Here is a 10,338-nt window from a genome sequence, read left to right as displayed (position 1 = left end):
TGACCGCCAGTCTGTCCTCTGACCGCCATCACACGGTCAAAGGAGCACATTCTCACAGACATGGCGCGTGAAGTGTCTTGACAACAACAGGTTTAACCCCCATTGGCCATTGCGGACAGGAAAACGGGGTGGGATTACTTTTAGTAGCAATAAAATATTCACAACATTGGCTATTATTGTTGAAGTATACGTATTCAGGTTCAGAGTTACCAAGTCCGCTTTCTTGGCAATTCTGGGCTTCTTTTTTTTGGGCCTGCCCTTTTATCATAAAATACTAGTAAGTGAATTTTAGGCTTTTAATAGACCTAGTAATGACTGAAATACAGTTTTTTCAGTTAATTCATGCTTTAAAGTAGTTATCAATGTTAGATATGCTAGTAAAAATATGCACACCACATTAAACTAATCGCTTATTTTATTTACATATTTTTGTGGCTCATTTTGGGCTTTTTCCCAGAGGCTTGGTTGCATGTTGCTCTCTGAAAATCTGGTAACCCAGTTCAAGTTTCTCAGCACTTATCTGGCCATCAGTAAGGTTAAGGTTAACTCCAGGTTTCCCCCCATATCTCACACACTGGACACAAGATGCACAGCCAACAAGTGTGAGGAGCTCTCAAATATTCATGTAAATATGAAAATTGAAACTCGTTGTACATTTTACAGTTAGTGGAAAGTACAGAAACAATCAGCTGTGAATTGTTTAGCAGGTCTGTACTTTCAGCACTATCTCTTCACTCTTAAAGCCACTTGTTGTGTTGAGCTACATGTTCCTGCTTTATGACAATCATTTCTAGTGATCCTAAAAATATTTTAGCAGAGTTATCGTGTAACCTTACATTGCCTTGAGTTTGTTGTAGGAAGTTTGCATGTTCATAAATTGTCCTATTTGTGCATTGCAACAAATGTGGGAAGAAAAGACACAAACAAAAGCTCCTTATAATGGAAAGAAACAGACACATAGCAAATTACTTCATCGGTTGGTTTATTTCTCATTAGCAATGACACCAAATATACTCAACTCGTTTCACTTGCTGTCGTAGGAGATGCATTTTGAATTGTAAACAGTGAAAATGATCAAATGCATTTCAGTAAGGACTCCTTACAAGCAGTGGATGACAAGGAAAAGAGCAGAAGACACCTGCTCTTGTTCACCTCTTGCCTTTTCATTCCAACAATATGTCTTATAGCTTTGAGTCTCTCATATTTACAAAGACACAGCTGAGCCCCACACTTCATGGCCAGCAGAGACCTATTGGCTTTACGTCTGTTTTAATGTGTTATTATCACATAGTTCGTCAAAGAATCATATTTACAACAACAAATCCCCCAGCGGCCTGCTGCCAGGGGTTAAAACACACACAGTTAGAATTTCTTGCTTAAAATTAATTAAACTACTTAAGGTTCTTCAAAGTTTACACTGTAACTCAACCTTATAGCTTGTGTTATATTTTTTCTCCTAACAAAAGTTAATACAGAGCTCAAGCTGTTTTCCCATAAAAACGTATCATAAGTGAACAAACTAAAAATAATATTAAAATAATATACAAATAAAAAATATTGCACTTAAAGTTCAGGACAGCACTGGACCTGTTTGTTGGTTAAGAGGGAAGTGAGAGCTTTTTAGCCGAGTGCTTTGGAGGATCAGTTCAGAGAGATGGTATTTTAAATAAATAGGCAAATCTTTGTACAACAACAAGCTTTTTTTTTTAGCTTTAGACCATGACACAGGCGTATTGCTCAGGAGAAAGAGGGAGTGCACATTTGAACTCTAAAGCATTGATAAAGGAGTGGATGTGTACAAAAAGTCAAAAACCAAGATGACAAGCAATGTCCTGAGAATGCTTTCTGGTTTAGTCCATAATGAGCTACAATGTTAAAGGAAATGCTGTTTGGCTGCAGTGGCTGCGTTTTTCCACCTGTATTGAACCAAATTGTGACGCAACATCTGCTTTTGTCACTCCGCCAGTCTGTCCACTGTTAGTTTTGCACTCTTCATTTTCTCTCTGTGTCCTGGATCACAGTATGTTTCCACAGGTTGAACATGAAGTAAGCCTTGTAGAGAAGCACCCCACATGAGCCCTCAGACGCTTGTTCCATCACGACATGAAAAAACACAAAGAACTAAAGACGGTCGTACCAGCAGACAACTAAAAAGTGGTTTGAGAGAGGGTGTTTTGGAGGAAAGGAGGTATAAGATTGACAGACAGAGTATAAAAAGTGGCAAAAAACAGTACCGGACTGTCTTAATCGCTATAGGGCTTTTTGAAAACCCTCCGTTTCTCCACTATAGCACATTTTTCTGACACAAATACAACAGTGATCAGACAAGTCTTTCTCCACCCCTTCATCTGGGCCTTGGTAGAATATCATCAACCCATTCATACACCCATTCACTGCGATCGTGCATTCGTTCACGTGGTAAACATGCAAACTACATTTCTTTGCAGTGCCATAGCTTCCGCTGCGTCCCCCGCAACACAACTGCACAACATAAAATAAGCAAACGATTGACGAGGAAATGACAAACGACAAACACATAATCTCCCGTCTGCTTTCCATTATTCGCTTCGACTCTGCCCGTTTGTTGCTTCCTCTTCCTTGCATGTTCAACGGTCTCTTACGACGTGGATGAAGTTGAGGTGGCGCTACATTTTTTTTGGTTGATTAAGTCCAAGTAGAGTTCTGAGCGCAGAAAGCGGGGGTAAGAGTCCTTTTCCATCAGCCCGTATATCCGCCGCTGTGCCAAGTCAAAGCAGGACCGCGTCACGTTCTGCAGGTTGTCCTTGGTGTGGTCTCTGGTGTAGGAGTCCAGATTGACCTGGAAGAAGAAAGAGTTGCACATTGGTAAGATTATAGGAGAAAGCTTTAGTGACGAAGGGGGCTTCAACGAAAAGAGAATTGTATTATTAACTTTTAGCGCAACTGGGTTTGGGGTGTAAAACCATATTTTCCCCCCAACTTCTGTGCTGCAGTGTTTGAAAACTCACCTCTTTACAAGACTGGATGGCGATGTATTCTGCAAAGATCTTTTTGGCTTTTGAGGCCATCTTGGACTGTGACTTGACTTTCTTATATTCCTCACACGCCAGCCAGAATTCCAGATTCTCCTCGCTGAATTCTGTTCGCAGGAAGGCTCTGAACGCTGCCAGACCATCTGACACAGAGAAATGAGAAGGAGGAGGTTAAACAAAAGATGGGCAGTGTCATGGCAACCTCTCAGCTAAAGTGCTCTTAAAATAGCGTGAGCATTTTTGAGTCATGTGGTTGGAATTAGATATCACCGCACTAACCTAAAAAAACCCACTATTCACACATCCTGTGATGAATGGACAAAGGGATGAGTTTATGAATTAAACTACACTGCTTAAACTCCATAAATGACACATGGGGCTTTTCCCTTTGCTGTTAATGATTTGAGGAAGAAGGCATCCACAACAAAGAATAGCAGGAACCCACGTCCGCCCACAGCTGCCGTTTGCACTTTTCCGTTCTCATGAATCACAAGTGCTGTTAAAGACAAGGCCAACTACTCTTGCCTGTCATTTCTTACCTGATTCTGGTAAGCAGAAGTGAGGTAAGAGGTAAAAGGGAGGAAATGAGACGAAGGAGTGAGAGGGGCCAAGGGGAGAGCAATGAGAAACAGATGTGGTGCCTCTGGTTGCTATAAAGCTGATAGTGGGAAACCAAAATAGCAACACGTGCACAGGTTGGGGCTGTGGGCACTGGATGGGAAGCATGCATTAAGGCTGCTAGGATTAGAAAAACTTGCTCAAAGCTGGCTCTAACTACAACCGTGGGTAATCCATTGAAGAAGGGCAGTCACGTTTTAGAGGGGCTCAACCCCCTCCCCCCAACCCTTCCTCACACTGTAGCCACTGTATTCACACAAGCTCTAGATGCAAACACCATAGAATGAAAGGCTGATGCGCTACAAACATTGAGGACGATTACAAATTGACAAAAAAGTTGACTTACATTTGTGTGTCAGCAGCTTATCCAGTGAATCCCCCCACTTGAGTGCTTCCTCCGGGGTGGGCCTGCAGATGAAAGCAGAGCGGTTCTTTAACAAGCCCATCTCAGCCAGGTTTCTCATTGTGTGACCCATCCGAAGAACTTTGTAAACTAAACTCCTAGTACATTCCTACCACTATGTCCATGAAATATGCTCTGTGTCCTAAAACAAGCTGCTCTGCCTGGGCTGATTTAGCGCGCCATCAGCCTGTGAGTCTGCTGCTCTGGGTGGTGGGGAAGGCTTTTATATTCCCACTCACTCCAGAGCAAATGCAGGGGGGCGGAGCTAACAGAAGCCAATAGGCAAGAGTTTAGTGGGTGCCGAGACCTCCTCCCCCGTCGGTGTCTGTCTGCCCCCTGCTGCTTCTTATCCTACATGTGCTGACTTCCTGCAGAACTGGCTCCAATCCACACTGAAGACCTGGAGCGAATCCACAATGAAACTGCCCACTTCATACATGTCTGAAGCTGAACTTAATTAATCACGATCTCATCAGTAGGGATTTTAAAATGTACAGAGTCACCCCGGTTTCCCCGTTTTCTAAACTGTAATAATATGATAGTTACAGAGATACAACATAGTGAGAATGAATAAAGCATCCTTTCAGAGAAACTAAGAATAACCAAATGCATTAATTCTGCATATATAGCAAATAATGAATAAATCAAATGTGCATAGTTCTCATTATTGAATTAAATGTGCAAGTTTGTGCATTCCAATAAATTAATGTGTAGATAATTGTGCTAGTCTAAGTTTACATACTGTGTAAAAGGAAACATATTTAGGTAAACTTTGATGTACATTGAAAACAAAATATGTTGTGCATTTATGCTTTTAGTCCATATATTGATCTCTAAATTGATATTTTATTATACATTTCTGACTTTTCTGCCTCACTAATCAAATCAAATCTCACACATTTTGTTCCAGCCACAAAACCAGTGTTGACCAGGCCATATTAGATAAAACCAAGTACAGTAAACTGTAAAAGTCACGCATGCGACGCAGGACGTGTCCACTTACTTGATTGACTTGGACATGGACTTGTCTAGCTTGCCGGCGCTTCCTGGCGATTCATTCCTCCTCCGTAAGAATGCCAGCCGGTTCTTCATGTCTTTGGCCCTGTAGATGAAAGACAAAAAGAAGATGAAGAAGAAAACGATCCACTGTTGAAACAATCCAAGCCAGAAAAAATCATCATGGTATTCTCATAATCCCAAACAACGAGAAAACTCAATGGAAGTTTGGTTGTTTACATTTCTTTTCTGTGGGTTGATCAACTGTTCCCAAAATTGAGCGATGGGTGAATCTCGTCTTCCCTCTCAGCACAAGTTGTAATGTCCCATCTATCTCTAACGTCGCTGATGAAGTGTCCCTGACAGGTTCCTCAACAGGGACTGAGCGATAGAGGCTTAGAAGGAGGAGAGAGACTCAATCCTCACTCCACCTCACTCCACTTGTTTCATTACGCCATTATAAACGAGCCCAGAGGGAACGCCAAGCCTGGGCTGACCCGCAGGCCTGCCCCGAACACAGTGAGCACCTTTTGGCCCCTTCACCCCACGACTGACCGCTCGACAACCTTGACTCACACGACATCTCCCAAGTCCCTATACCAATTTCTGAGCTCTCCCATAATCCCTCGGTGCATGTCCTGGCTTTTCCCAAACCAGGGGCGCGTGTCGCCTCGATGGGATGTGACCTCACTCAACACCCATTTCCGGAGCCTCTGCTTTTGATTTCCACTGTGGATTGACTGAGCTGTAATAAGGCGTCAGTGCGGCCCAATCATTGTGCATTGCCGTCCCGCTGACAACCCCCCGGATCCCAGGAGAAGATGTGCTCCCCAAATTAGCAAACAGTAATAGGCACTGATGAACATGAAGACGCTGGATGAGCAGCGGCGGATTACTGCTCACTCATGTGCGGGTATGAATGGAGACGATGGATATGGATAGGAACGCTTTTCAAACAACCTTTCTATCAACTCACATGAGATTTACGCCAAGATCATGTCCATCCCTGCAGCTGTTTTTGAACGCAGGTTTTGAATACCAAAAACCTTTTGTGGCTGGATTGAACAACAAAATATGATAAAGTTATAAATATATATAAAAATACAATTAAAATAAAGTACAACGTCACATGCCTAGGATGATGGTATTTTCCAAATGCTATGAGAAAGTTGGTAACATATATATACCTATAGTACATATCTGAAATAGCAGTAAGCCTTAGCTAAGACACTGTGCATTTGAAGGCCTGTGGTGGGGAGAGTGGAGAGAATGATTATGCTGCATGAGTCAGACCCAATTTTCAGGACAATATTGGTCTGTTTTAATAGACCGTGCGAGTTCTAAGGCCAAAACCAAGACCAATTAAAACATGAAGCAACCAGAAAAGTAAATTTACATGGAAAGTATGATTTTATCCAGTAAAATAAAAGTTCAGAAATGTCTAGAAGGCTTAAACTGCATTGATCAGCTGACCTTCCTAACTTGCACATGGGGTCACTAGAAGAAAGCCAACTCATCATCCCCTGAAAAAACGTTGACTATCTGAAATATCCTGAAGCTCATGGTAAACGGCTGCTCACAGATCACGGCCCTGCTCCCATTCTGGAGAAAAAACACTTTACCCAGACCCCTGGAAACCCCTCACACGCTCCTGTCTGAAGGACACTACGACAACAGCACCCTCACTGTTAAGTAAACTCATAACAACAGCACTGAAGTTATTTGTTTTTTCTATTTTTAGCTAGGACTCCAGGCAATTAGCTCATGTGTCATGTGTGTAATGACTCAAAAGAAGACTCTTTGCAGCGATAATAACAAGATGAAATATGTGTAAGAAATGTGTTTGATTATTTGAAGAGGGTTTAATCTTTGAGGGATGCATGGCAATGAGTTGACATTTCTATCAAGGGAAGATAACATGTGCCCTGCCACCATGTGGACATAAATGTATACTGCAGATTGAAGAATAAACAAAAAAGTGCAGGAATTGCATTTTTATAACCAGACTACACTGACTACACCGCATGGCATTTGTCAAGTTGTGAGTTATTATTCAATTACTTTATATTGTATTATCCAGCAATGGTTTCCAACCTTTTTTGTTGTGAGTGCTTAGCGTTGTCTCGCACCTGTATGTTGTGTATCAGTGTTTTGTTTTCAGTAGTTTTACTTATACATTTGTTGTTTAAATGCTATCTTTCTTTTTCAAATGAAATCCTCCCGTAACCTTGGCAAATGCTCTCGTACCCCCAGAAGTCCCAGAACACCTGGTTGGGAAACACTGTTATACAGCATGTTGTCAAAACAGTGTTGATGTTTGTGCTCTGGTGAAATGGGAGTGGGCTTTAGAACTGACAAACAATTTAGCTTCCACTGCTACAATTCACACCAGCTTAACTGAGTGCCAGTAAAAGCTCTGGCCAAGGTCATACCTTTTGCCTTTTCACAAATATGATGGAACACATCAGTCCTTCTCCTTGACAAATACTCAATATCCCAAAAGACACATTGAAAATAATTCAATCAGATGCGAGTGCTGTAGTCTTTCAAAGGAGGTTAAAATAGATCTGCCATTTGTTGCTGGATCTAAGATCAAAAACCACAATAAATAATAATGTTAATTCTAATTAAATGACCCAGTTATGCGCCATTTTTTAATAATTCTTCAGCTAAAAATTGTTATCCACTCTAGGCATCACACAACTGAGTCCTATGCTTAAATTAATCTGCAAAAAGACTGACACTCGCTCCGCTGAGGATTATCAAATTACGAGACTCTTTCATGTAAAATGCTCCCCTCAGACAACACTGTCCCACTTCCTTGTATGCTCACTATTAAAAGACGAGACAGTCACTACACAAATAAAGTTAGAATGCAGGGGAACTTAACGCACAGAGACCATGTACTTGAGAAAAGGAGCGGGAGGTCCTTGTGTTTGCAATTAGCCGCACATTTCTGTACTCTTTATTTCTTTATTCCCTCTCTGCTTGGCTCACATTAGCCAGACTAATAGCACCCCATCGGCTATTCCTGGTGTTCTGAAAGTAGGCTGTCCTCTCTGGGAAAGGCTCAGAGAGCACATGAGGGAGAGCTACACATACTGCAGATCACAATGTCTCTTCATTCTCTGATGCCTCTTAACACATCCTAAAATGTCACCAACAACTTCGATAGGAACTAGATGGGCCTGGTTCTGCAGTAATCGCACATCCAAATACCACTACATAGTGTGAATACAATAAGTCAAGAGTCATGTCTTTTACAGAAATGACAACACTTTGGAAGAGGTCTCATGTTTGCATACAGTGGATAAATAACATTCTTTATGCTTTTAACTGTCATGACAGTGAACAAGCTAATTTAAGGTGTTCCTCGAAAAATGATACAAAAGAGAATGTCCTAAATTTTAACTTTAAATATAACCCACGCCACATTTACACTCTCATAATCAAGGCCAAAAATAAGCGCAGAACAAGCTCACCTCTACCACTGGGACCACTTGAAGAAAACTATTTCTGAAATCCAGGCTGGATATAAAAAGCAAAAGAGACCGGCCCAAGTTAAGTGGTAAAGTGTATTCTCCAACATAGAGAGAGAGAGACCTATTCTGTTCACGGTAGATCACAACATGGCTGCATATTTCCTCTGTGCAAAACAAACCAACAGACCAAACATTGCGCCTACCTTTCCAAGTATTTCTCAGAGAAGTCAACCATGGTAGGAAACATGGGTGCCGGCTTAAGTGCAGGGCGCCTTGTTGCACTTGGTTGAAGTTTGACTGCATGTAAGCGTGTGTCCAGTTGTAGTGATCCTCGGGGTTAAAGCCTTAGGGTTTGTTTGACAATCACATTCCTCCAACTGCTGAGAGCTCTGGGACAGCTTTATATAGTTTGAACGGTCCATGTAGGCGGACCCTCCACACCCACAATCACCAGTGTGTTTAGTGACCACAGATTCCTTCCATAGAGGCCTGGGCAACCTCACATTTATGCTTAATGTTTGTTTGTTAACAAGGCAAATTAATAAATACAGTGTGTCTATGATATTGTCAAGCTAAAAGCATTAGTATTAGCATTAGTAGTTTGTCTGACGCAGAAAGATGGGTCAAATGTACTAAGCAATAGCGTCAATGGACAATGCCAACTACGCAGATTAGAGCACGCACATCAGATGACGATGCATGCAGGATATATACAGTGAGTAACTAAAACTTGTGTTATGATTATTGTGAAAAGAAACATAATAATATAAAGATTATTCACACATAAAACAAAAATGAAATCCTTAATTTTCTTTCATTCTAATACGGTACAGTTCCAATAATGTGTGACCAGCTGTCTGAAATCAAACTGAATGCAAAGATTATTGTAATATCAACAGACACAAAGCAAGTGTACTTTTTTGGAGAACAGATTGAAGTGAAATAAGTACATTATGTTCCATGTTGTTACGATTACTGTACATATTACGACCTAAATAATCCTGATTATCAATTAACCAAATAATCTTGACATCCCTACTTGTGTTTGCATCTTCCGTTGTGATTTCCTGTCACGTTTGAGACCAAACGAAAATCAGGAGACATTCATGGGTCCGTATATAATATTTTTCATGGTGCGTCCCACTTTACCCAGAGTTAACGGGCGACTACACCAAGCACGCCTCGGTTTGGTGATGAGCTTGGACCGTGGCATTTTTGCACTTTCCCACTGCAATACAGGTAAGACAAGACGTCTCTTTATGGTTTTATGGTGACCTGTTAGAGCCCGAGGGTTGGAAAAAGCTGAGTGCTCGCGGACATTGAGTAGCCGCAACACCTGGACAGAGTCAAAACAAAAGGTGACCAAAAAGTAGCGAGGAGTGAACAAAGCCAGGAAAACAGCTGTGTCGGGTTCAGAAAATGAGACACAATAAACACGGGTCTAAAAATAGAAAACGGGGGAGATGAATGTGGTGTTAAAGGTAAAGAGCGGAGATGGGACTTGCTCAGGAAGGGACCAGACGGCTCTATGTGGAAGCAAATGATGCATGAACGAGGAGGACACAATGGATACACTGTGTGGACTGGACAAATGTATTCTACAATTCACAAAGACAGCTGCTGCACCATATTGCTGACTTTTTTCCCCTCAATTTGGCAATTTACAAAATCTAAGGGGAAAGTTGCTGGATTAGAATATCATGGAAATGCTTGCATATTTCAGAAGTTTAATTAGAATGTAAAATGCATGGTACAATAAACAATAAATTAAAGAAAGAATGAATCAATCAATCAAACAAATACATGTTTTCTAGCAGTCACACTGTGC

General features: G+C 41.4%; 1 protein-coding gene across 7 annotated transcripts in view; it reads right to left on the bottom strand.

Annotated features, from left to right (window-relative positions):
- Positions 1-967: 967 nt before the first annotated feature.
- rgs3a (regulator of G protein signaling 3a) overlaps positions 968-10,338 on the bottom strand; it is a 98,481-nt gene continuing 89,110 nt past the window's right edge. For 5 of the 7 annotated variants that reach the window (XM_072453129.1, XM_072453130.1, XM_072453131.1 and 2 more), the window contains 4 exons: positions 5,036-5,134; positions 3,976-4,037; positions 2,988-3,154; positions 968-2,818 (listed from right to left, as the gene is read on the bottom strand). In XM_072453129.1, coding sequence (XP_072309230.1) covers positions 2,618-2,818; positions 2,988-3,154; positions 3,976-4,037; positions 5,036-5,134 — 529 coding nt within the window. In that variant the 3' untranslated portion in view covers positions 968-2,617. Of the gene's footprint in view, positions 2,819-2,987; positions 3,155-3,975; positions 4,038-5,035; positions 5,135-5,268; positions 5,463-8,713; positions 8,893-10,338 lie in introns of those variants that run through there. The other 2 variants (XM_072453134.1, XM_072453135.1) reach the window with 2 other exon arrangements.

This window comes from Eucyclogobius newberryi, unplaced genomic scaffold (assembly GCF_026437365.1).
Source record: "Eucyclogobius newberryi isolate DKJ021-1_F unplaced genomic scaffold, fEucNew1.0.hap1 SCAF_2, whole genome shotgun sequence".
Lineage (NCBI taxonomy): Eukaryota > Metazoa > Chordata > Actinopteri > Gobiiformes > Gobiidae > Eucyclogobius > Eucyclogobius newberryi.
Note: the sequence above shows the minus strand (reverse complement) of the source record. Positions and strands in the feature narration are given on the sequence as shown.